Source organism: Leptodactylus fuscus, chromosome 4 (genome assembly GCF_031893055.1).
Source record: "Leptodactylus fuscus isolate aLepFus1 chromosome 4, aLepFus1.hap2, whole genome shotgun sequence".
NCBI lineage: Eukaryota > Metazoa > Chordata > Amphibia > Anura > Leptodactylidae > Leptodactylus > Leptodactylus fuscus.
The window spans coordinates 778,928-806,812 of NC_134268.1; the positions used below are offsets into that span (position 1 = coordinate 778,928).

General features: G+C 54.3%; 1 protein-coding gene across 15 annotated transcripts in view; it reads right to left on the minus strand.

Moving 5' to 3' along the window:
• The window catches only part of SCRIB (scribble planar cell polarity protein), a 78,732-nt gene that overhangs the window by 31,012 nt on the left and 19,835 nt on the right, over positions 1-27,885 (minus strand). For 13 of the 15 annotated variants that reach the window (XM_075269948.1, XM_075269950.1, XM_075269949.1 and 10 more), the window contains exons 3-20: positions 27,742-27,820; positions 27,053-27,142; positions 26,381-26,437; positions 26,104-26,167; positions 25,944-26,018; positions 21,545-21,689; positions 21,331-21,449; positions 16,008-16,207; positions 15,750-15,916; positions 13,889-14,016; positions 13,658-13,777; positions 13,286-13,459; positions 12,862-13,188; positions 10,704-10,766; positions 7,566-7,655; positions 7,168-7,245; positions 6,567-6,890; positions 5,316-5,396 (exon numbers count right to left, since the gene is read on the minus strand). In XM_075269948.1, coding sequence (XP_075126049.1) covers positions 5,316-5,396; positions 6,567-6,890; positions 7,168-7,245; positions 7,566-7,655; positions 10,704-10,766; positions 12,862-13,188; positions 13,286-13,459; positions 13,658-13,777; positions 13,889-14,016; positions 15,750-15,916; positions 16,008-16,207; positions 21,331-21,449; positions 21,545-21,689; positions 25,944-26,018; positions 26,104-26,167; positions 26,381-26,437; positions 27,053-27,142; positions 27,742-27,820 — 2,381 coding nt within the window. The remainder of the gene's footprint in view (positions 1-5,315; positions 5,397-6,566; positions 6,891-7,167; positions 7,246-7,565; positions 7,656-10,703; positions 10,767-12,861; positions 13,189-13,285; positions 13,460-13,657; positions 13,778-13,888; positions 14,017-15,749; positions 15,917-16,007; positions 16,208-21,330; positions 21,450-21,544; positions 21,690-25,943; positions 26,019-26,103; positions 26,168-26,380; positions 26,438-27,052; positions 27,143-27,741; positions 27,821-27,885) is intronic. The other 2 variants (XM_075269940.1, XM_075269944.1) reach the window with 2 other exon arrangements.

The window sequence follows — 27,885 nt, forward strand, 5'->3', positions numbered from 1 at the left end:
GCACTACTGACACTGCGAGGACTGCTCCACCTGCACTACTGACACTGCTCCACCTGCACTACTGACACCGCGAGGACTGCTCCACCTGCACTGACACTGCGAGGACTGCTCCACCTGCACTACTGACACTGAGAGGACTGCTCCACCTGCACTGACACTGCGAGGACTGCTCCACCTGCACTACTGACACTGAGAGGACTGCTCCACCTGCACTACTGACACCATGAGGACTGCTCCACCTGCACTGACACTGCGAGGACTGCTCCACCTGCACTACTGACACTGCGAGGACTGCTCCACCTGCACTACTGACACTGCGAGGACTGCTCCACCTGCACTACTGACACTGAGAGGACTGCTCCACCTGCACTACTGACACTGCGAGGACTGATCCACCTGCACTTCTGACAGCACGAGGACTGCTCCACCTGCACTACTGACACCGCGAGGACTGCTCCACCTGCACTACTGACACCGCGAGGACTGCTCCACCTGCACTACTGACACCGCGAGGACTGCTCCACCTGCACTACTGACATCATGAGGACTGCTCCACCTGCACTACTGACACTGCGAGGACTGCTCCACCTGCACTACTGACACTGCGAGGACTGCTCCACCTGCACTGACACTGCAAGGACTGCTCCACCTGCACTACTGACACCATGAGGACTGCTCCACCTGCACTACTGACACCATGAGGACTGCTCCACCTGCACTGACACTGCGAGGACTGCTCCACCTGCACTACTGACACTGAGAGGACTGCTCCACCTGCACTACTGACACTGCGAGGACTGCTCCACCTGCACTTCTGACAGCACGAGGACTGCTCCACCTGCACTACTGACACCGCGAGGACTGCTCCACCTGCACTACTGACAGCACGAGGACTGCTCCACCTGCACTACTGACACTGCGAGGACTGCTCCACCTGCACTTCTGACAGCACGAGGACTGCTCCACCTGCACTACTGACACTGCGAGGACTGCTCCACCTGCACTACTGACACCGCGAGGACTGCTCCACCTGCACTACTGACACCGCGAGGACTGCTCCACCTGCACTACTGACACTGAGAGGACTGCTCCACCTGCACTACTGACACTGCGAGGACTGCTCCACCTGCACTTCTGACAGCACGAGGACTGCTCCACCTGCACTACTGACACTGAGAGGACTGCTCCACCTGCACTACTGACACCGCGAGGACTGCTCCACCTGCACTACTGACACTGAGAGGACTGCTCCACCTGCACTACTGACACTGCGAGGACTGCTCCACCTGCACTGACACTGCAAGGACTGCTCCACCTGCACTACTGACACTGCGAGGACTGCTCCACCTGCACTACTGACACTGCGAGGACTGCTCCACCTGCACTGACACTGCAAGGACTGCTCCACCTGCACTACTGACACTGCGAGGACTGCTCCACCTGCACTACTGACACCGCGAGGACTGCTCCACCTGCACTACTGACACTGCGAGGACTGCTCCACCTGCACTACTGACACTGCAAGGACTGCTCCACCTGCACTACTGACACTGCGAGGACTGCTCCACCTGCACTACTGACACTGCGAGGACTGCTCCACCTGCACTACTGACATCATGAGGACTGCTCCATCTGCACTACTGACACCGCGAGGACTGCTCCACCTGCACTACTGACACTGCGAGGACTGCTCCACCTGCACTACTGACACTGCGAGGACTGCTCCACCTGCACTACTGACACCGCGAGGACTGCTCCACCTGCACTACTGACACTGCGAGGACTGCTCCACCTGCACTACTGACAGCACGAGGACTGCTCCACCTGCACTACTGACACCGCGAGGACTGCTCCACCTGCACTACTGACATCATGAGGACTGCTCCATCTGCACTACTGACACTGCGAGGACTGCTCCACCTGCACTACTGACACTGCGAGGACTGCTCCACCTGCACTACTGACACTGCGAGGACTGCTCCACCTGCACTGACACTGCAAGGACTGCTCCACCTGCACTACTGACACCGCAAGGACTGCTCCACCTGCACTACTGACACCGCAAGGACTGCTCCACCTGCACTACTGACACCGCGAGGACTGCTCCACCTGCACTACTGACACTGCGAGGACTGCTCCACCTGCACTACTGACACTGCGAGGACTGCTCCACCTGCACTGACACTGCTCCACCTGCACTACTGACACCGCGAGGACTGCTCCACCTGCACTACTGACACTACGAGGACTGCTCCACCTGCACTACTGACACCGCGAGGACTGCTCCACCTGCACTACTGACACTGCGAGGACTGCTCCACCTGCACTGACACTGCAAGGACTGCTCCACCTGCACTACTGACACCGCGAGGACTGCTCCACCTGCACTATTGACACCGCGAGGACTGCTCCACCTGCACTGACACTGCAAGGACTGCTCCACCTGCACTACTGACACTACGAGGACTGCTCCACCTGCACTACTGACATCATGAGGACTGCTCCACCTGCACTGACACTGCAAGGACTGCTCCACCTGCACTACTGACACTGCGAGGACTGCTCCACCTGCACTACTGACACTGCGAGGACTGCTCCACCTGCACTACTGACACTACGAGGACTGCTCCACCTGCACTACTGACACCGCGAGGACTGCTCCACCTGCACTACTGACACCGCGAGGACTGCTCCACCTGCACTACTGACACTGCGAGGACTGCTCCACCTGCACTACTGACACTGCGAGGACTGCTCCACCTGCACTACTGACATCATGAGGACTGCTCCACCTGCACTGACACTGCAAGGACTGCTCCACCTGCACTACTGACATCATGAGGACTGCTCCACCTGCACTACTGACACCGCGAGGACTGCTCCACCTGCACTACTGACACCGCGAGGACTGCTCCACCTGCACTACTGACACTGCGAGGACTGCTCCACCTGCACTACTGACACTGCGAGGACTGCTCCACCTGCACTACTGACACTGCGAGGACTGCTCCACCTGCACTACTGACACTGCGAGGACTGCTCCACCTGCACTGACACTGCAAGGACTGCTCCACCTGCACTACTGACATCATGAGGACTGCTCCACCTGCACTACTGACACTGCGAGGACTGCTCCACCTGCACTACTGACACTGCGAGGACTGCTCCACCTGCACTACTGACACTGCGAGGACTGCTCCACCTGCACTACTGACACTGCGAGGACTGCTCCACCTGCACTACTGACACTGCGAGGACTGCTCCACCTGCACTACTGACACTGCGAGGACTGCTCCACCTGCACTACTGACACTGCGAGGACTGCTCCACCTGCACTACTGACACTGAGAGGACTGCTCCACCTGCACTACTGACACTGCGAGGACTGCTCCACCTGCACTACTGACACCGCGAGGACTGCTCCACCTGCACTACTGACACTGCAAGGACTGCTCCACCTGCACTACTGACACTGCGAGGACTGCTCCACCTGCACTACTGACACTGCGAGGACTGCTCCACCTGCACTACTGACACTGCGAGGACTGCTCCACCTGCACTACTGACACTGCGAGGACTGCTCCACCTGCACTGACACTGCAAGGACTGCTCCACCTGCACTACTGACACCGCGAGGACTGCTCCACCTGCACTACTGACACTACGAGGACTGCTCCACCTGCACTACTGACACCGCGAGGACTGCTCCACCTGCACTACTGACACTGCGAGGACTGCTCCACCTGCACTGACACTGCAAGGACTGCTCCACCTGCACTACTGACATCATGAGGACTGCTCCACCTGCACTACTGACACTGCGAGGACTGCTCCACCTGCACTACTGACACTGCGAGGACTGCTCCACCTGCACTGACACTGCAAGGACTGCTCCACCTGCACTACTGACACTGCGAGGACTGCTCCACCTGCACTACTGACACTGCGAGGACTGCTCCACCTGCACTACTGACACTGCGAGGACTGCTCCACCTGCACTACTGACAGCACGAGGACTGCTCCACCTGCACTACTGACAGCACGAGGACTGCTCCACCTGCACTACTGACACTGCGAGGACTGCTCCACCTGCACTACTGACACTGCGAGGACTGCTCCACCTGCACTACTGACACCGCGAGGACTGCTCCACCTGCACTACTGACACCGCGAGGACTGCTCCACCTGCAATACTGACACTGCGAGGACTGCTCCACCTGCACTACTGATACCGCGAGGACTGCTCCACCTGCACTACTGACAGCACAAGGACTGCTCCACCTGCACTACTGACACCATGAGGACTGCTCCACCTGCACTACTGACACTGCGAGGACTGCTCCACCTGCACTACTGACACTGCGAGGACTGCTCCACCTGCACTACTGACACTGCGAGGACTGCTCCACCTGCACTACTGACACCATGAGGACTGCTCCACCTGCACTACTGACACTGCGAGGACTGCTCCACCTGCACTACTGACACCGCGAGGACTGCTCCACCTGCACTACTGACACTGCGAGGACTGCTCCACCTGCACTACTGACACTGCGAGGACTGCTCCACCTGCACTACTGACACCATGAGGACTGCTCCACCTGCACTACTGACACTGCGAGGACTGCTCCACCTGCACTACTGACACCGCGAGGACTGCTCCACCTGCACTACTGACACCGCGAGGACTGCTCCACCTGCACTACTGACACTGCGAGGACTGCTCCACCTGCACTACTGACACTGCGAGGACTGCTCCACCTGCACTGACACTGCAAGGACTGCTCCACCTGCACTACTGACACTGTGAGGACTGCTCCACCTGCACTACTGACACTGCGAGGACAGCTCCACCTGCACTGACACTGCGAGGACTGCTCCACCTGCACTACTGACACTGCAAGGACTGCTCCACCTGCACTACTGACACCATGAGGACTGCTCCACCTGCACTACTGACACCGCGAGGACTGCTCCACCTGCACTACTGACAGCACAAGGACTGCTCCACCTGCACTACTGACAGCATGAGGACTGCTCCCCCTGCATTACTGACAGCTGTTACATATACAGACTATATGGCTGACATATACTGTGATTACAAGGTCTGCTCCACCTGCACTGAGCCCTGACAAACTTACCATGTGTTGCGGTCTCAGCAGACCCTGTTCAGACCCCGCTGCCCCCTCTACCAGGTGCCCAGTGCCCGCTGAAGGACAGTTAGTGCAGTGTGCCCTCCGAGACTGTCTATTTTCAGAGAGGCTGCAGCGTGACCGCCACCGACATTAACCCTTCCCAGGCACTGGGCTACTTACGGACAGGACCCGGTCACCAACTCTGAGGGATCCGTCTCGGTGGGCGGCTCCGCCCTCAGCGATCCTTGAGATGAATATACCCTGGAGAGTAAGGAATAGATCACATTATGGAGGGCGGTGTATACTGAGTCACTGGAAGGAATCGCCCTCATCAGCCTTCCCAAAATACTCCAATACCAGGTCTCAGAGAGGGGCGGGGGGTGTCATGTAACAGGACCGCACTATTTTCAGCCCCCGGACGCCACGTACTGTACAAACTAGTGAGCTGTATGAGAAGGATGTGACAATACAAGGTCTGCTCCACCTGCACTACTGACAATACAAGGTCTGCTCCACCTGCACTACTGACAATACAAGGTCTGCTCCACCTGCACTACTGACAATACAAGGTCTGCTCCACCTGCACTACTGACAATACATGGTCTGCTCCACCTGCACTACTGACAATACAAGGTCTGCTCCACCTGCACTACTGACAATACATGGTCTGCTCCACCTGCACTACTGACAATACAAGGTCTGCTCCACCTGCACTACCAACAATACAAGGTCTGCTCCACCTGCACTACTGACAATACAAGGTCTGCTCCACCTGCACTACCAACAATACAAGGTCTGCTCCACCTGCACTACTGACAATACAAGGTCTGCTCCACCTGCACTACCGACAATACAAGGTCTGCTCCACCTGCACTACCAACAATACAAGGTCTGCTCCACCTGCACTACTGACAATACAAGGTCTGCTCCACCTGCACTACTGACAATACAAGGTCTGCTCCACCTGCACTACCGACAATACAAGGTCTGCTCCACCTGCACTACCAACAATACAAGGTCTGCTCCACCTGCACTACTGACAATACAAGGTCTGCTCCACCTGCACTACCGACAATACAAGGTCTGCTCCACCTGCAGTACTGACAATACAAGGTCTGCTCCACCTGCACTACCGACAATACAAGGTCTGCTCCACCTGCACTACTGACAATACAAGGTCTGCTCCACCTGCACTACCGACAATACAAGGTCTGCTCCACCTGCACTACTGACAATACAAGGTCTGCTCCACCTGCACTACTGACAATACAAGGTCTGCTCCACCTGCACTACTGACAATACAAGGTCTGCTCCACCTGCACTACCGACAATACAAGGTCTGCTCCACCTGCACTACCGACAATACAAGGTCTGCTCCACCTGCACTGCCCCAGTATCTACTCCTCCTGCGTACACTGCCGGTATACTCACAGTGTCTCCTACCCTGTAGGGGGTGCTGCCCACTCCACCAGCGATGCTGAAGCCCAGGCCTTTATCGTTTCGGATCAGACAGGTGGAGATGCGCTGGTTGCGGCTGCGCTGAGGCTCCTCCTCTTCCTCCTCTGGATACGGAATGACGACGCGTTTCTCACGGGGATTATAATCATCTTCAGGGCGCAGCGGCGTCACCGTGATTGGGTTCTCTGGCTCCACCATCCGCTCCCTCAGCACGGTCATAGAGACTGAGCTGCCAGAACTGCGCAGCGCCTCCACCGCCACGTGGTGCTCAGCATTGTGCAGGTCTACCCCATTAACCTGTCAGGGGTAAAGAAAGTCACAGGACTAGATCAGACACCAATCACAGCCAGAGCTGCAGTCACAATTCCTATGGTAGGTTTGCGCACCCCCCCACCCTTAGTATAGTCCTCTCATCAGGGCCTGATCCCCCTCCCCTCCCCCATCTGGTCCTCCCACCAAGCTCGCCCATGTTTTCCTTCATTCAGGGACCCCATTTACCCACCTTAGACCTGCTAACAGACCCCCCCCTCCCCTTATTCCTCCTCTCATGCTCCCCTTCATGACAATCACTTACCTCCAAAAGCTTGTCCCCCACTCTCACCCCAGCACGAGCCGCCGGACCCTCTTCAGCCACTCGGGAGATGAAAATCCCCTGTAAGAAGATGATGCCGTGAGTGAGAGACCCCCAAAGTGCCCCCACAAATACTACACCATCTCTGGATAGGTCTGCAGTGGAGGATGGGATGTCTGTACAGCCCCCACCTCCTATATACAGACAGACGGGCAGACACTGACATGTCATTACCCCCAGGAGGGGGCGCTGTGTGACCGGCCTTACATCAAAGCTCATAGGGGGTCACAATATGTAAATCACCTGTCGCTGCTGCCCCAAGCAGTGGCCCCGTCACCTATGTTGCTGCAGAGCCCCCCCCCTGGCCCCCCAAGAACCCCCCCCCCCCTCACCCCACTCACCTCATCATCTCCCTTGTAGGGCGTGGACCCTTTGCCCCCTGCAATGCTGATGCCCAGACCCCCCGTCTGGCGCAGGATGGTGAGCGTAAGCTGGAAGCAGAAGACAGAGCCCATTACTGGGGCAGGAGGTGGGCACAGCCAAAGGCCAACCCAACACTACACCCCCAGGATGAGCAGAGCCGAAACAGAATCAGGGAAATCACCAACACCCAACACTCCACTGAGGTCACATGCTGTCCTATACTCCAGTCACACTCAAAGCTACACCAACAATTCTCCTGCAGAATATCACATACTCGAGTCACACCCAGAGCTGCACTCACTATTCTGCAGTTATATCACATACTATCTGCTGTATCCCATGCTACAATCCACTCACACCCAGAGCTGCACTCACTATTCTGCAGCTATATCACATACTATCTGTAACATCCCATGCTGCAATCCACTCACAGCAAAAGCTGCATCCAAAATGTTCACCTTATATATTCCAGTCACATCCAGAGCTGCAGTCAACATTTCCAATACTATACAACAATCACATCTGAAATTGTATTCATATGTCTCCAGTATTATCCTGTACTATACTGCAGTCACCTCCAAAGCTGCACCTACAATTCTGTAATCTCATCAAGTCTTTAAAGGGATTCTATCATTAAAACTCATTTTTTCTGCCTACCACGTAGGAATATCCTTAAGACTATTCATCTCCTCCCTTTAGATGTCTTCTCTGCACCGCTGTTCCGTAGAAATCTCGGATTTTGTCGGTATGCAAATGAGTTCTATCCCAGCACTGGGGGCGGTCCCAGCACTCAAACAGCACTGAGGGTGTCCCCAATGCTACGAGAGAACTCTCCAGTGCCGCCTCCATCTTCTTCTGGGACGGGTCTTCTTCCAGGGGTTGGCTTCAAACTTCTAGGCCTCGGGCAAAGCAAACTGCGCATGCGTGCCGGCTGCAAGAAAATGGCCGCTTACAATACTGTGTAAGCGGCAATTTTCTTGTGGCCGGCAGGCATGCACAGTCAGCTGCCCAAGGCCTAGAAGTTTGAAGCCAACCCCTGGAAGAAGACCCGTCCCAGAAGAAGATGGAGGCGGCGCTGGAGAGTTCTCTCGTAGCATTGGGGACGCCCTCAGTGCTGTTTGAATGCCAGGACCGCCCCCAGTGCTGGGAGAGAAATAATTTGCATACCGGCAAAAACCGGATTATATACTGAACGACGGCGGCGAAGACATCTAAAGATTGGAGGAGAATAGTCTTTCTTAAGGCTATTCCTATGTGGTAGGCAGAAAAAAAATGAGTTTTAATGATAGAATCCCTTTAATACTACTAATAATGGAGAAGCTCCACTGAGAGGTCAGCGCTGATCTCTAGTATATGGGTAGGCTGCATTCTCAGTGATGTCACCGCCCCCCAGTCTCAGTGATGTCACTGCCCCCCCCCCCCATCTTAGTGATGTCACCGTCCCTTCCCCCAGTCTCGGTGATGTCACCGCCCCCCAGTCTCAGTGATGTCACTGCCCCGCCATCTTAGTGATGTCACGCCCCTTTCCCCAGTCTCAGTGATGTCACCGCCCCCCAGTCTCAGTGATGTCACCGCCCTCCCAGTCTCAGTGATGTCACCGCCTCCCCAGTCTCAGTGATGTCACCGCCTCTTCCCCCCAGTCTCAGTGATGTCACCGCCCCCAGTCTCAGTGATCTCACCGCCCCCTTCCCCCCAGTCTCAGTGAGGTCACCGCCCCCCAGTCTCAGTGATGTCACCGCCTCCCCAGTCTCAGTGATGTCACGCCTCTTCCCCCCAGTCTCAGTGATGTCACCGCCCCCAGTCTCAGTGATCTCACCGCCCCCTTCCCCCCAGTCTCAGTGAGGTCACCGCCCCCCAGTCTCAGTGATGTCACCGCCCTCCCAGTCTCAGTGATGTCACCGCCTCCCCAGTCTCAGTGATGTCACGCCCCTTCCCCCCAGTCTCAGTGATGTCACCGCCCCCCAGTCTCAGTGACGTCACCGCCCCCCCCCCCCCAGTCTCAGTGATGTCACCGCCCCCAGTCTCAGTGAGGTCACCGCCCCCCAGTCTCAGTGAGGTCACCGCCCCCCAGTCTCAGTGAGGTCACCGCCCCCCAGTCTCAGTGAGGTCACCGCCCCCCAGTCCCAGTGATGTCACCGCCCTCCCAGTCCCAGTGATGTCACCGCCCTCCCAGTCTCAGTGATGTCACCGCCTCCCCAGTCTCAGTGATGTCACGCCCCTTCCCCCCAGTCTCAGTGATGTCACCGCCCCCCAGTCTCAGTGACGTCACCGCCCCCCCCCCCCAGTCTCAGTGATGTCACCGCCCCCAGTCTCAGTGAGGTCACCGCCCCCCAGTCTCAGTGAGGTCACCGCCCCCCAGTCTCAGTGAGGTCACCGCCCCCCAGTCTCAGTGAGGTCACCGCCCCCCAGTCTCAGTGAGGTCACCGCCCCCCAGTCTCAGTGAGGTCACCGCCCTCCCAGTCTCAGTGATGTCACCGCCTCCCCAGTCTCAGTGATGTCACGCCCCTTCCCCCAGTCTCAGTGATGTCACCGCCTCTTCCCCCCAGTCTCAGTGATCTCACCGCCCCCTTCCCCCCAGTCTCAGTGAGGTCACCGCCCCCCAGTCTCAGTGATGTCACCGCCCTCCCAGTCTCAGTGATGTCACCGCCTCCCCAGTCTCAGTGATGTCACGCCCCTTCCCCCCAGTCTCAGTGATGTCACCGCCCCCCAGTCTCAGTGACGTCACCGCCCCCCCCCCCCAGTCTCAGTGAGGTCACCGCCCCCAGTCTCAGTGAGGTCACCGCCCCCCAGTCTCAGTGAGGTCACCGCCCCCCAGTCTCAGTGAGGTCACCGCCCCCCAGTCTCAGTGAGGTCACCGCCCCCCAGTCTCAGTGAGGTCACCGCCCCCCAGTCTCAGTGATGTCACCGCCTCTCTAGTCCAGGTACATTATCACCACACAGTACAGACACCAGGACAGACACACGGACCCCAGAGATGTAAGGACAGACAGAACACACAGCCATCACCCAAAGACCCTGGAAGAAAGGAATGTGCTTGATTTGCTGAATGATTTGGTGAAGGGGTGAGGTGGGCGAGGGGTCAGAGGGCAGGGGGCGGGCACAAGCCGGGTACACACCTCTTCCTCCTCTATCCGAGCAGGCTCAATCAGAAGATTATTCACTTGATCAAACGACACACCCTGTTAGAGGGGGATCCGGCAGACAGAGGTGCAGAGGAGGAGACAGAAGGAGAAAGACACAGGCATGCGGATTAGTGGAGCAAAAATGACCAAAAATCCCAACACCATGAACCCACCTGTGCAGCGGCTCCTCCGCGAGGCTGACAACAGAGATTATTACAGCAATAGCACAAAAGCAACACAGTCAACTCCAGCAATGGATTAGCTGAAATTAAAGGGAACCTACACCAAGGAGCGACATTACCACCTGGTCCAGGCGGCGAAGGTGCAAGTCCCCTTTAAGGGCAGACAGGAATATGAATGAGGACAACATGGCGGTCGTTCAGATCCTGTTCACACCTTCAGCAGATTGCACACAGGACATGACAAGCTGGCAATGGCGGGGTTAAGTGGGAGAATTGCAAAAGCTGCAGGAAGGTTTTTAGGATGAGTGTAGGACAGAATGGGACTGGGTGGTGGTACATGACAGGAGGACAAAACGGGGGGTGGTGGTACATAACAGTAGGTCAGAACATGTGTGTGTGTGTGCGCGCGCATGTGGGGGGGGGGGGGTATAGTGTGGTATAAAGTGAAAAAAAAAATACCCCTCCAACACCTCACTAGGACTTTGCTGCTCCACCTCTGGCTTTTCTAACTGCTCGCAGTCTCAGAAGCAGTGACTACTCGAGTGATACACAGGACTCTTCATCAGTCTGGCTCCGCCTTCTCTCATTGCTGTTGCCAGATCCGCTTTGCAGGTCGGAGCCTTGTCCTGGACCATTTTCAATTTTCAGATTTTCCATTGGATTGAGCTCCGGACTGTTTGCAGGCCGTGGCATTGACCTTATGTGTCTTTCTTCAAGGAATGTTTTCAGTTTTTGCTCTAAGACAAGAGGCATTATCATCGTGAAAAATGATTTCATCATCCCCAAACATTCTTTCAATAGATGGGATAAGAAAAGTCTCCAAAACCTCACTGTAACCCTGAGCGTTTATTGCAGATTTACTGACAGCCGTCTCCCCAGGGCCGTTACCTGACAGGCAGCCCCAGATCAGCAATGACCAGGGACATTTGCAGGTTTTCTTCAGACAGTCGTCTGCATAAATTTCATTGGAAGAACCAAACAAACGTTTCGGCATCATCACCTGGCCCAATGCAGATCCGAGATTCATCACTGACCACGACTTTCATCCACAGTCCACCATTGCCTTTCCTCATCCCACTGTTACCTTGTGTGTTTTTCTGTTTAGGTCTTAGTGATGGCTTTCTTTTAGCTTTCCTGGATGTAAATCTCATCTTCGCTGAGTCCTGTGTTTCGCTCATGAAGTCACTGCCTCAGAGACTGCGAGCAGGTATAAAAGCCAGAGGTGGTGCAGCAAAGTCCTAGTGATGTGCTGGAGGGGTATTTAGTTTGTTTGGTTTAAATGATTCCATAACTTATTCCCTGTCCTTGTTCTATAAATCTCACAGTCACCGGCGACCACAATTATTCTTCTGGATTTCTTAAAGCCGGAGAGTTGCCGTATGAAAGGCCTTTAGTTTTTTCCATGGCTGTGATCTGATTTTTTTTCTACACAATTAAACAACTTTAGGAACCTCCTCAGGGACTGCTGATTCCATCATTTTTGCCAGGGGTTGTAGGAGAGAACATGGGGGGGGGGGGATACTTGGTGGTGGTACATGACAAAACGTGGGGGGGGGGGAAATTATTGGATGGTGGCATAATACAGTGGATCAATGCATTGTGGAAGCAGGGGGGGGGTGAATGTTGGGCAGTGGCATGTAACACTTCAGAGGGGCACTGTGGGGGATACTGGGTCATGCGATTTGCCAGGGGTGGATGGACACAGAGTCATATTTGGGTCTTTTCACTTCTTTCTTTATCCAATGCTCCTTCTGTAAGAGACCATTAGATCTATCCTATAGGACCATGACCCAGTCTGGATGTTTGCACCCCATTACCCCTCCCAGTGTGCAGAGACAGAGCAGATGTCCTCTGTGCCCCCACCCCCCTTTTCCGGGTCTGCAGCACCACAATGGTGACAGAGGATTGTGGAAAGTGCAGCCCAGAGCAGAGGTTACGCAGATGGGGTGGCCTGTGGTGTGTTGGGGTACCTTGACATTCTGCTGGGAGCTGTGGTGCCGCTCCTCCCTGCTCTCCTCTCGCGGCCAGTCCTTCTCAGTCTCCGCCTCATCTTCGTCTTGCTGTGAGCACCTGAAGAAGACCCTTCTGTCCTCGTCGAGGGCATGTGGGCTCTGACCCTGAAGTAGCGCCACCACTGCCTCCGTGTTGGGCAGCTTGGTGATCTTGGAGTGCTTCTTATAATGAGGGGTGTCCTTGCGGATCAGACGTTTCTTCTCTGGAGACCCCCGATCCTCGTCAAAGTCTTCATCTTCATCATCGCAGTGTACTAAAGTCTCCTCTGCAAAGTGCACGGTGTGCTGGAAGCGGCATCAGGGGAAAATGTTATATGGGAAGTTAAGAACATGCATGAGCGTTACAGAAGCCCCTCCCACAGCGCCACATATACTGCGGTACCTCAATGTATTCCACCTCCATTTCATCTGCTGGGGTCTCGTCCTCCTCAGGCTCTTGCTCGTCCGCTCTGACCTGCTCAGGAGGCGGCTGATCCTCCTGGTATCCGGCAGAGACGGTACTGCCGCTGCGCTGAGAGTCGCCGCTCTGACTGGACACTCCGCTGAGACGTTTGTCCTGCAGAGACAGATGGTATATAATGGTCTGTGGCTAATACACACAGCTGGCACTAGGTGGCGCATGTCTGCAGCTTACAGGACCATCAGAACAACATGAAGGCGCCCCGAACTATACATATACTGTGCACACCCGGCACCTGACACCTACCCCTATGAATTGATATTGTAGGCAGTGGGGGTGTCGGAGGAGCCTCACCTCATCACTGGGGGACCCCGTGTCCGGTTTCATGATGTAGCCCTCACTGCGCCGCTCCTCAATTCCCCTCTTCATTACCTTCAGCTCGCTGGGGTGCGGAGTCGCTCTCCTCTGCAGACCCTGAAACATGCAAGTGGGAGATTCTCCTTATACACAGCCGCAGAACATCTCATCACATAATACTGGGCAATACATGCCCATCCCCCACCTCATCCTGGAGCCCCCTCTTACCCGTCGCTCCGCTGCAGCCTCATCGTCCTCATCCTCAGGTTTGAGCTCTTCTTGGAATTGGATGACGCTGACCCGATTCAGATTCCCGTCTATCCAGCTGTCATCCAAACTGTTCTGTAGTGGAGACTCTGAAACGACACAGCAGCAGTGATAAAGACAAGAGGCCCAGTCACAACACAATGCCAGAGGAGCCTGCCCCTCCCACCAGATAAGCTCATCCCCCTCCTGAAATACTCTGTACTGCTCTGACCCTGCTCCTCCCCTACGTAACTCTTACCCTATGACCTTCTCTATAAGATCAGCACACTCTTCTCCTGCAATACTCTGTACTGCTGTGACCCTGCTCCTCCACTATGTAACTCTCACCCTGTGACCCTCAATAAGATCAGCACATCCCTCTCCTGAAATACTCTGTACTGCTCTGACCCTGCTCCTCCACTATGTAACTCTCACCCTGTGACCCTCAATAAGATCAGCACATCCCTCTCCTGAAATACTCTGTACTGCTCTGACCCTGCTCCTCCACTATGTAACTCTCACCCTGTGACCCCCTATAAGATCAGCACATCCCTCTCCTGAAATACTCTGTACTGCTCTGACCCTGCTCCTCCACTATGTAACTCTCACCCTGTGACCCCCTATAAGATCAGCACATCCCTCTCCTGAAATACTCTGTACTGCTCTGACCCTGCTCCTCCACTATGTAACTCTCACCCTGTGACCCCCTATAAGATCAGCACATCTCTCTCCTGAAATACTCTGTACTGCTCTGACCCTGCTCCTCCACTATGTAACTCTCACCCTGTGACCCTCAATAAGATCAGCACATCCCTCTCCTGAAATACTCTGTACTGCTCTGACCCTGCTCCTCCACTATGTAACTCTCACCCTGTGACCCCCTATAAGATCAGCACATCCCTCTCCTGAAATACTCTGTACTGCTCTGACCCTGCTCCTCCACTATGTAACTCTCACCCTGTGACCCTCAATAAGATCAGCACACTGCCCTCCTGAAATACTCTGTACTGCTCTGACCCTGCTCCTCCACTATGTAACTCTCACCCTGTGACCCCCTATAAGATCAGCACATCCCTCTCCTGAAATACTCTGTACTGCTCTGACCCTGCTCCTCCACTATGTAACTCTCACCCTGTGACCCCCTATAAGATCAGCACATCCCTCTCCTGAAATACTCTGTACTGCTCTGACCCTGCTCCTCCACTATGTAACTCTCACCCTGTGACCCCCTATAAGATCAGCACATCCCTCTCCTGAAATACTCTGTACTGCTCTGACCCTGCTCCTCCACTATGTAACTCTCACCCTGTGACCCTCAATAAGATCAGCACATCCCTCTCCTGAAATACTCTGTACTGCTCTGACCCTGCTCCTCCACTATGTAACTCTCACCCTGTGACCCCCTATAAGATCAGCACATCCCTCTCCTGAAATACTCTGTACTGCTCTGACCCTGCTCCTCCCCTACGTAACTCTCACCCTGTGACCCCCCTATAAGATCAGCACACTGCTCTCCTGAAATACTCTGTACTGCTGGGGACCCTGCCCCCCCACTATGTAACTCTCACGCTATGACCTCCTCTTAAAGATCAGCACACTGCCCTCCTGAAATACTCTGTACTGCTGTGGTCCTGCTCCTCCACTATGTAACTCTCACCCTGTGACCCCCTATAAGATCAGCACATCCCTCTCCTGAAATACTCTGTAGTGCTGGGGACCCTACTCCTCCCCTATGTAACTCTCACGCTATGACCTCCTCTTAAAGATCAGCACACTCTTCTCCTGAAGTCCTCTGTGCTGCTGACAGTACATTTCCCCCCACTATACGGGCAGGTTTCAGTACCGATGCTGGGGGAGGGCTGCTGCGGTAAGAGGTAGCATGTCAGGACTTTGGATCCGGTCTTCTCATCATCCTCAGTCTGGAATTTCAGCATCGGCTGTGACTGGTTTTCGGCCAACCACAGCGCCTTCAGGTTGAGGTTTGTCAGAGCGAAGGGCAGGTTCAGCAGCCTGAGGGAAACACAGGAGGAGAGGGAAGGGGGTTATACAGCACAGTACGGGGAGGACCCGGCCCCAACCCCAGCCACAGTCTAGGACCAACCTGTTACCCGCCACGTCCAGCACATGCAGTTCGGTAGCGTTGGCGAGCTCCGGGGGGAGGGCGGTCAGCTGATTATCCCGCAGACACAGCATGTTCAGACTGGAGCAGCCGCCGATCTCACTGGGCAGAGAAAGAAGACGGTTCCGATCCACATTCAGATTGGTCAGTTTAGTGAGGTTACCGAGGGACTTCGGGAGATACTAGAGGGGAAGACGACAGGATCAGAGCATGGCCGTATCCCCCAAATAATACTGCTGACATCCAGCCTGTGTATATCATGTCTGAGAGGTTGTCACAGCCCCGCCCCCTGTTACTGACAACCAGCTGTATATATCATGTCTGAGAGGTTGTCACAGCCCCGTCCCCTGTTACTGACAACCAGCTGTATATATCATGTCTGAGAGGTTGTCACAGCCCCGCCCCCTGTTACTGACAACCAGCTGTATATACCATGTCTGAGAGGTAGTCACAGCCCCGCCCCCTGTTACTGACAACCAGCTGTATATATCATGTCTGAGAGGTTGTCACAGCCCCGTCCCCTGTTACTGACAACCAGCTGTATATATCATGTCTGAGAGGTTGTCACAGCCCCGCCCCCTGTTACTGACAACCGGCCTGTATATATCATGTCTGAGAGGTAGTCACAGCCCCGCCCCCTGTTACTGACAACCAGCTGTATATATCATGTCTGAGAGGTTGTCACAGCCCCGCCCCCTGTTACTGACAACCGGCCTGTATATATCATTTCTGAGAGGTTGTCACAGCCCCGCCCCCTGTTACTGACAACCGGCCTGTATATACCATGTGTGAGAGGTAGTCACAGCCCCGCCCCCTGTTACTGACAACCAGCTGTATATATCATGTCTGAGAGGTTGTCACAGCCCCGCCCCCTGTTACTGACAACCGGCTGTATATACCATGTCTGAGAGGTTGTCACAGCCCCGCCCCCTGTTACTGACAACCAGCTGTATATACCATGTCTGAGAGGTAGTCACAGCCCCGCCCCCTGTTACTGACAACCAGCCTGTATATATCATGTCTGAGAGGTAGTCACAGCCCCGCCCCCAGTTACTGACACCCAGCTGTATATACCATGTCTGAGAGGTAGTCACAGCCCCGCCCCCTGTTACTGACAACCAGCCTGTATATATCATGTCTGAGAGGTAGTCACAGCCCCGCCCCCTGTTACTGACAACCAGCCTGTATATATCATGTCTGAGAGGTAGTCACAGCCCCGACCCCTGTTACTGACAACCAGCCTGTATATATCATGTCTGAGAGGTAGTCACAGCCCCGCCCCCTGTTACTGACAACCAGCCTGTATATATCATGTCTGAGAGGTTGTCACAGCCCCACCCCCTGTTACTGACAACCAGCCTGCATATATCATGTCTGAGAGGTAGTCACAGCCCCGCCCCCTGGTACTGACAACCAGCTGTATATACCATGTCTGAGAGGTAGTCACAGCCCCGCCCCCTGTTACTGACAACCAGCCTGTATATATCATGTCTGAGAGGTTGTCACAGCCCCGCCCCCTGTTACTGACAACCAGCCTGTATATATCATGTCTGAGAGGTAGTCACAGCCCCGCCCCCTGTTACTGACAACCAGCTGTATATATCATGTCTGAGAGGTAGTCACAGCCCCGCCCCCTGTTACTGACAACCAGCTGTATATATCATGTCTGAGAGGTAGTCACAGCCCCGCCCCCTGTTACTGACAACCAGCTGTATATACCATGTCTGAGAGGTAGTCACAGCCCCGCCCCCTGTTACTGACAACCAGCCTGTATATATCATGTCTGAGAGGTAGTCACAGCCCCGCCCCCTGTTACTGACAACCAGCTGTATATACCATGTCTGAGAGGTAGTCACAGCCCCGCCCCCTGTTACTGACAACCAGCCTGTATATACCATGTCTGAGAGGTAGTCACAGCCCCGCCCCCTGTTACTGACAACCGGCCTGTATATATCATGTCTGAGAGGTTGTCACAGCCCCGCCCCGTTACTGACAACCAGCTGTATATATCATGTCTGAGAGGTTGTCACAGCCCCGCCCCCTGTTACTGACAACCGGCCTGTATATATCATGTCTGAGAGGTTGTCACAGCCCCGCCCCGTTACTGACAACCAGCTGTATATATCATGTCTGAGAGGTAGTCACAGCCCCGCCCCCTGTTACTGACAACCGGCCTGTATATATCATGTCTGAGAGGTTGTCACAGCCCCGCCCCGTTACTGACAACCAGCCTGTATATATCATGTCTGAGAGGTAGTCACAGCCCCGCCCCCTGTTACTGACAACCAGCCTGTATATATCATGTCTGAGAGGTAGTCACAGCCCCGCCCCCTGTTACTGACAACCAGCTGTATATATCATGTCTGAGAGGTAGTCACAGCCACGCCCCCTGTTACTGACAACCAGCTGTATATATCATGTGTGAGAGGTAGTCACAGCCACGCCCCCTGTTACTGACAACCAGCTGTATATATCATGTCTGAGAGGTACTCACAGCCCCGCCCCCTGTTACTGACAACCAGCCTGTATATATCATGTGTGAGAGGTTGTCACAGCCCCGCCCCCTGTTACTGACAACCAGCCTGTATATACCATGTCTGAGAGGTAGTCACAGCCCCGCCCCCTGTTACTGACAACCAGCCTGTATATATCATGTCTGAGAGGTTGTCACAGCCCCGCCCCCTGTTACTGACAACCAGCCTGTATATATCATGTCTGAGAGGTAGTCACAGCCCCGCCCCCTGTTACTGACAACCAGCTGTATATACCATGTCTGAGAGGTTGTCACAGCCCCGCCCCCTGCTACTGACAACCAGCCTGTATATATCATGTCTGAGAGGTAGTCACAGCCCCGCCCCCTGTTACTGACAACCAGCTGTATATACCATGTCTGAGAGGTAGTCACAGCCCCGCCCCCTGTTACTGACAACCAGCCTGTATATATCATGTCTGAGAGGTAGTCACAGCCCCGCCCCCAGTTACTGACACCCAGCTGTATATATCATGTCTGAGAGGTAGTCACAGCCCCGACCCCTGTTACTGACAACCAGCCTGTATATACCATGTCTGAGAGGTAGTCACAGCCCCGCCCCCTGTTACTGACAACCAGCCTGTATATACCATGTGTGAGAGGTTGTCACAGCCCCGCCCCCTGTTACTGACAACCAGCCTGTATATATCATGTCTGAGAGGTAGTCACAGCCCCGCCCCCTGTTACTGACAACCAGCTGTATATATCATGTCTGAGAGGTAGTCACAGCCCCGCCCCCTGGTACTGACAACCAGCTGTATATACCATGTCTGAGAGGTAGTCACAGCCCCGCCCCCTGTTACTGACAACCAGCCTGTATATATCATGTCTGAGAGGTAGTCACAGCCCCGCCCCCTGTTACTGACAACCAGCCTGTATATATCATGTGTGAGAGGTTGTCACAGCCCCGCCCCCTGTTACTGACAACCAGCCTGTATATATCATGTCTGAGAGGTAGTCACAGCCCCGCCCCCTGTTACTGACAACCAGCCTGTATATATCATGTGTGAGAGGTTGTCACAGCCCCGCCCCCTGTTACTGACAACCAGCCTGTATATACCATGTCTGAGAGGTTGTCACAGCCCCGCCCCGTTACTGACAACCAGCTGTATATATCATGTCTGAGAGGTAGTCACAGCCCCGCCCCCTGTTACTGACAACCAGCCTGTATATATCATGTCTGAGAGGTTGTCACAGCCCCGCCCCCTGTTACTGACAACCAGCCTGTATATATCATGTCTGAGAGGTTGTCACAGCCCCGCCCCCTGTTACTGACAACCAGCCTGCATATATCATGTCTGAGAGGTAGTCACAGCCCCACCCCCTGTTACTGACAACCAGCTGTATATATCATGTCTGAGAGGTTGTCACAGCCCCGCCCCCTGTTACTGACAACCAGCCCGTATATACCATGTCTGAGAGGTAGTCACAGCCCCGCCCCCTGTTACTGACAACCAGCCCGTATATACCATGTCTGAGAGGTAGTCACAGCCCCGCCCCCTGTTACTGACAACCAGCTGTATATATCATGTGTGAAAGGTTGTCACAGCCCCGCCCCCTGTTACTGACAACCAGCCTGTATATATCATGTCTGAGAGGTAGTCACAGCCCCGCCCCCTGTTACTGACAACCAGCCTGTATATATCATGTCTAAGAGGTAGTCACAGCCCCGCCCCCTGTTACTGACAACCAGCCTGCATATATCATGTCTGAGAGGTAGTCACAGCCCCGCCCCCTGTTACTGACAACCAGCTGTATATATCATGTCTGAGAGGTTGTCACAGCCCCGCCCCCTGTTACTGACAACCAGCTGTATATATCATGTCTGAGAGGTTGTCACAGCCCCGCCCCCTGTTACTGACAACCAGCCTGTATATATCATGTCTGAGAGGTTGTCACAGCCCCGCCCCCTGTTACTGACAACCAGCTGTATATATCATGTCTGAGAGGTAGTCACAGCCCCGCCCCCTGTTACTGACAACCAGCTGTATATATCATGTCTGAGAGGTTGTCACAGCCCCGCCCCCTGTTACTGACAACCAGCCTGTATATACCATGTGTGAGAGGTTGTCACAGCCCCACCCCCTGTTACTGAGAACCGGCCTGTATATACCATGTGTGAGAGGTTGTCACAGCCCCACCCCCTGTTACTGACAACCGGCCTGTATATACCATGTCTGAGAGGTAGTCACAGCCCCGCCCCCCGTCACTGACAACCAGCTGTATATATCATGTCTGAGAGGTTGTCACAGCTCCGCCCCCTGTTACTGACAACCAGCTGTATATATCATGTCTGAGAGGTAGTCACAGCCCCGCCCCCTGTTACTGACAACCAGCCTGTATATACCATGTCTGAGAGGTAGTCACAGCCCCGCCCCCTGTTACTGACAACCAGCTGTATATATCATGTCTGAGAGGTAGTCACAGCCCCGCCCCCTGTTACTGACAACCAGCCTGTATATATCATGTCTGAGAGGTAGTCACAGCCCCGCCCCCTGATACTGACAACCAGCTGTATATATCATGTCTGAGAGGTAGTCACAGCCCCGCCCCCTGTTACTGACAACCAGCCTGTATATACCATGTGTGAGAGGTTGTCACAGCCCCACCCCCTGTTACTGACAACCAGCCTGTATATACCATGTGTGAGAGGTTGTCACAGCCCCACCCCCTGTTACTGACAACCAGCTGTATATACCATGTCTGAGGGGTAGTCACAGCCCCGCCCCCTGTTTCTGACATCACTGATACAATGATATGGTGGTGGTCTCGTACTGTTAGCAGGTTCTCGGTCAGGATGATCTCGCTCAGGTTCTCGCACTCCCCTATAGACTCTGTTAGTTGGCTCAGACGGTTCTGGTCCACCTTCAGGATGGAGAGCTGCTTGAGCTGACCTGTGGAGAGGAGAGATGTGAGGAGCGAAGATTAGGGGATATATGGGGAGATCTGTGGGGGGTTTCTTGCAGACATGACAGAACTCTGCACTCACCGATGCCGGCCGGTAAGCTGCTGAGCTGGTTCTGAGAGAGCAGCAGGTCGGTCAGAGATATGAGGCCGCTGATCTCTGCAGGAAGTTGCTCCAACTTATTCTCTGATACGTCCAGACAAACCAAACGCCGCAGATTGCCCAACTCCTGCAACAAGACGTCATAGTAAGCAGAGAATGACCCCCATCTATGGCAAAGACTGGGCACCGCCACCTTGTACCCGTACAGGGCCCTCACATACAGCCATCACCACCTATACAGAGCCCTCACATACAGCCATCACCATCTATACAGGACCCTCACATACAGCCATCACCACCTATACAGAGCCCTCACATACAGCCATCACCACCTATACAGAGCCCTCACATACAGCCATCACCACCTATACAGGGCCCTCACATACGGCCATCACCACCTATACAGGGCCCTCACATACGGCCATCACCACCTATACAGGACCCTCACATACGGCCATCACCATCTATACAGGGCCCTCACATACAGCCATCACCACCTATACAGGACCCTCACATACAGCCATCACCACCTATACAGGACCCTCACATACAGCCATCACCACCTATACAAGGCCCTCACATACACCCATCACCACCTATACAAAGCCCTCACATACAGCCATCACCACCTATACAGAGCCCTCACATACAGCCATCACCACCTATACAGGGCCCTCACATACAGCCATCACCATCTATACAGGACCCTCACATACAGCCCTCACCACCTATACAGAGCCCTCACATACAGCCATCACCACCTATACAGAGCCCTCACATACAGCCATCACCACCTATACAGGGCCCTCACATACAGCCATCACCACCTATACAGGACCCTCACATACAGCCATCACCACCTATACAGAGCCCTCACATACAGCCATCACCACCTATACAGGACCCTCACATACAGCCATCACCACCTATACAGAGCCCTCACATACAGCCATCACCATCTATACAGAGCCCTCACATACAGCCATCACCACCTATACAGGGCCCTCACATACAGCCATCACCACCTATACAGGGCCCTCACATACAGCCAACACCACCTATACAGGGCCCTCACATACAGCCATCACCACCTATACAGGACCCTGACATACAGCCATCACCACCTATACAGGACCCTGACATACAGCCATCACCACCTATACAGAGCCCTCACATACAGCCATCACCACCTATACAGGGCCCTCACATACAGCCATCACCACCTATACAGGGCCCTCACATACAGCCATCACCACCTATACAGAGCCCTCACATACAGCCATCACCACCTATACAGGGCCCTCACATACAGCCATCACCACCTATACAGGGCCCTCACATACAGCCATCACCACCTATACAGGGCCCTCACATACAGCCATCACCACCTATACAGGGCCCTCACATACAGCCATCACCACCTATACAGGGCCCTCACATACAGCCATCACCACCTATACAGGGCCCTCACATACAGCCATCACCACCTATACAGGGCCCTCACATACAGCCATCACCACCTATACAGGGCCCTCACATACAGCCATCACCACCTATACAGGGCCCTCACATACAGCCATCACCACCTATACAGGACCCTCACATACAGCCATCACCACCTATACAGAGCCCTCACATACAGCCATCACCATCTATACAGAGCCCTCACATACAGCCATCACCATCTATACAGGACCCTCACATACAGCCATCACCACCTATACAGGACCCTGACATACAGCCATCACCACCTATACAGGGCCCTCACATACAGCCATCACCACCTATACAGGGCCCTCACATACAGCCATCACCACCTATACAGGGCCCTCACATACAGCCACCACCACCTATACAGGGCCCTCACATACAGCCATCACCACCTATACAGGGCCCTCACATACAGCCATCACCACCTATACAGGGCCCTCACATACAGCCATCACCATCTATACAGGGCCCTCACATACAGCCATCACCACCTATACAGGGCCCTCACATACAGCCATCACCACCTATACAAGGCCCTCACATACAGCCATCACCACCTATACAGGGCCCTCACATACAGCCATCACCACCTATACAGGGCCCTCACATACAGCCATCACCACCTATACAGGACCCTCACATACAGCCATCACCACCTATACAGGACCCTCACATACAGCCATCACCACCTATACAGGGCCCTCACATACAGCCATCACCACCTATACAGGGCCCTCACATACAGCCATCACCACCTATACAGGGCCCTCACATACAGCCATCACCACCTATACAGAGCCCTCACATACAGCCATCACCATCTATACAGAGCCCTCACATACAGCCATCACCACCTATACAGAGCCCTCACATACAGCCATCACCACCTATACAGAGCCCTCACATACAGCCATCACCACCTATACAGAGCCCTCACATACAGCCATCACCACCTATACAGAGCCCTCACATACAGCCATCACCACCTATACAGGGCCCTCACATACGGCCATCACCACCTATACAGAGCCCTCACATACAGCCATCACCACCTATACAGAGCCCTCACATACAGCCATCACCACCTATACAGGGCCCTCACATACGGCCATCACCACCTATACAGAGCCCTCACATACAGCCATCACCACCTATACAGAGCCCTCACATACAGCCATCACCACCTATACAGGGCCCTCACATACGGCCATCACCACCTATACAGAGCCCTCACATACAGCCATCACCACCTATACAGGGCCCTCACATACGGCCATCACCACCTATACAGGGCCCTCACATACAGCCATCACCACCTATACAGAGCCCTCACATACAGCCATCACCACCTATACAGGACCCTCACATACAGCCATCACCACCTATACAGAGCCCTCACATACAGCCATCACCACCTATACAGAGCCCTCACATACAGCCATCACCACCTATACAGGACCCTCACATACAGCCATCACCACCTATACAGGACCCTCACATACAGCCATCACCACCTATACAGAGCCCTCACATACAGCCATCACCATCTGTACAGGGCCCTCACATACAGCCATCACCACCTATACAGGGCCCTCACATACAGCCATCACCACCTATACAGGGCCCTCACATACAGCCATCACCACCTATACAAGGCCCTCACATACAGCCATCACCACCTATACAGGGCCCTCACATACAGCCATCACCACCTATACAGGGCCCTCACATACAGCCATCACCACCTATACAGAGCCCTCACATACACCCATCACCACCTATACAGAGCCCTCACATACGGCCATCACCACCTATACAGGGCCCTCACATACAGCCATCACCATCTATACAGGGCCCTCACATACGGCCATCACCATCTATACAGGGCCCTCACATACGGCCATCACCACCTATACAGGGCCCTCACATACAGCCCTCACCACCTATACAGAGCCCTCACATACGGCCATCACCACCTATACAGAGCCCTCACATACAGCCATCACCACCTATACAGAGCCCTCACATACAGCCATCACCACCTATACAGGGCCCTCACATACAGCCATCACCACCTATACAGAGCCCTCACATACAGCCATCACCACCTATACAGGACCCTCACATACAGCCATCACCATCTATACAAGGCCCTCACATACAGCCATCACCACCTATACAGAGCCCTCACATACAGCCATCACCACCTATACAGGACCCTCACATACACCCATCACCACCTATACAGGGCCCTCACATACAGCCATCACCACCTATACAGGGCCCTCACATACAGCCATCACCACCTATACAGGGCCCTGACATACAGCCATCACCACCTATACAGAGCCCTCACATACGGCCATCACCACCTATACAGGGCCCTGACATACAGCCATCACCACCTATACAGGGCCCTCACATACAGCCATCACCACCTATACAGGGCCCTCACATACAGCCATCACCACCTATACAGGGCCCTCACATACAGCCATCACCACCTATACAGGGCCCTCACATACAGCCATCACCACCTATACAGGACCCTCACATACAGCCATCACCACCTATACAGGGCCCTGACATACAGCCATCACCACCTATACAGGGCCCTCACATACAGCCATCACCACCTATACAGGGCCCTGACATACAGCCATCACCACCTATACAAGGCCCTCACATACACCCATCACCACCTATACAAAGCCCTCACATACAGCCATCACCACCTATACAGGGCCCTCACATACAGCCATCACCACCTATACAGAGCCCTCACATACAGCCATCACCACCTATACAGAGCCCTCACATACAGCCATCACCACCTATACAGGGCCCTGACATACAGCTCCCCCACCCCATATTCATTCGGACCACTGACCGGAGGCAGCGCAGACAGCTGGTTCCTGTCCAGCCACAACTCTCGCAGATTTGGCAGCGCTCCGAGGGTGTCCGGCTACAGAGACAGAAGAAAAGCGGTGAGCGCACAGCGGACATGAGCAACAAGGACGCCATATACACAGGAGGAGGAGGAGCCTTACCAGAACCTGCAGATCATTACTCCCCAGGTCCAAATGTTCCAACTTAACCAGGAATGACAGAGATCTGAAATAGAAGAACAGGATGAAATCACAGGGGAGGGGGCCGCAGCGCACCGGGGACACAACCCGCCCTCATGGAGCATGCACTGGGGCCAAAAATGATACCATCCGTGAGATCAAAGGTCAGAGGTTACAGAGTGCAACATAATTGTCACCTCATGGATGGGACATGTCAGACTGTCAGACATTATCTGTGGCCCCGGCAGTGTGTACTCACGTAGGCACGGATTTCAGGAGGTTTTCTCTGAGTTCTAGTGTCACCAAGTTCGCCAAACTAAAAAAACAAAAAACATCCAGACGTCACGGCAGAAAACCGCCAAATACACACAAAATAATCTGTACCCCATAAATGTTCATAGTCAACCTGGTCCAGGCACATCCACCCCTGATCACATGACATGGGTGGAGTCTCTAGTGCACCCCAATCCTGATCACATGACATGGGTGGAGTCTCTAGTGCACCCCATCCCTGATCACATGACATGTGGGGAGTCTCTGGTGCACCCCATCCCTGATCACATGACATGGGTGGAGTCTCTGGTGCACCCCATCCCTGATCACATGACATGTGGGGAGTCTCTGGTGCAACCCATCCCTGATCACATGACATGGGTGGAGTCTCTAGTGCACCCCATCCCTGATCACATGACATGTGGGGAGTCTCTGGTGCACCCCATCCCTGATCACATGACATGCGGGGAGTCTCTAGTGCACCCCATCCCTGATCACATGACATGCGGGGAGTCTCTAGTGCACCCCATCCCTAATCACATGACATGCGGGGAGTCTCTAGTGCACCCCATCCCTGATCACATGACATGGGTGGAGTCCAGGCCACAAGTCATTAGCACATGTAACACAGACTACAGCCCCAGGGGGCGACACTCACTTGCCAATGTCACTGGGCAGACACTGCAGGGACACGTCATTCAGTGCCAGGTGTGCCAGGCTGCGGAGCTGGGTGAATCCATCAGGTAGCCTACAGGAGGAGAGAGGCAAAAATCAATGGAACGTAAACATCAGGAGAAATCTCACATCTATGGACCCCCTAAAAATGAACAGGGGGACCCCAAACATGAGAAGTGCAAGTGCAGCGCCACCACTGGCAGCAGGATCCTGTCTGAAGTCAAAATGACACCTTGTCTGCAGTACCCAGCACTGACCAGAAGGTGGCGATATTCAGTATGCAGAGTTTATATACACCCTGAGGGGATGAATGAGTACACACAGATCTATACAGTATACATGTGGGGGCGGGGTCTATAAACACATCCCCCACCCCTTCAGCCACACTCTGACTGCTCTACATACCTGTAGGGGGTGCTGTCAGAACTGTACAATTCTCAGGAGCTTTGCTTGTGGTCAGTGACTGATGATTCTGTCCTGGTCACACAGCTGTGGGCTCGTGACATTGTATCAGTGCAGATAAGATTCCAGGACAGGATCTGTGACTCTCAGGAGGATTGTCTGCGCTGATCCAGTGTAACAGACCCTCAGTTGTGTGAGTAGGACTAGGCCAGACAGTGATGATGACCCTTCTCCTCTACCCCCACCCCCTCCCGCTACACGGGGTCATACCTGGACAGGGGGTTCCCGCTGAAGTCGGCGATCTCGAGGGATTTGCAGAACTTGATGCTTTCAGGAATTTCAGGAATGTCTACAAGGAAAAAGAAAACATGGAGTGAAGTGAGACGGAGGAGAAGCTGTGAGAGCAGCGTGCGG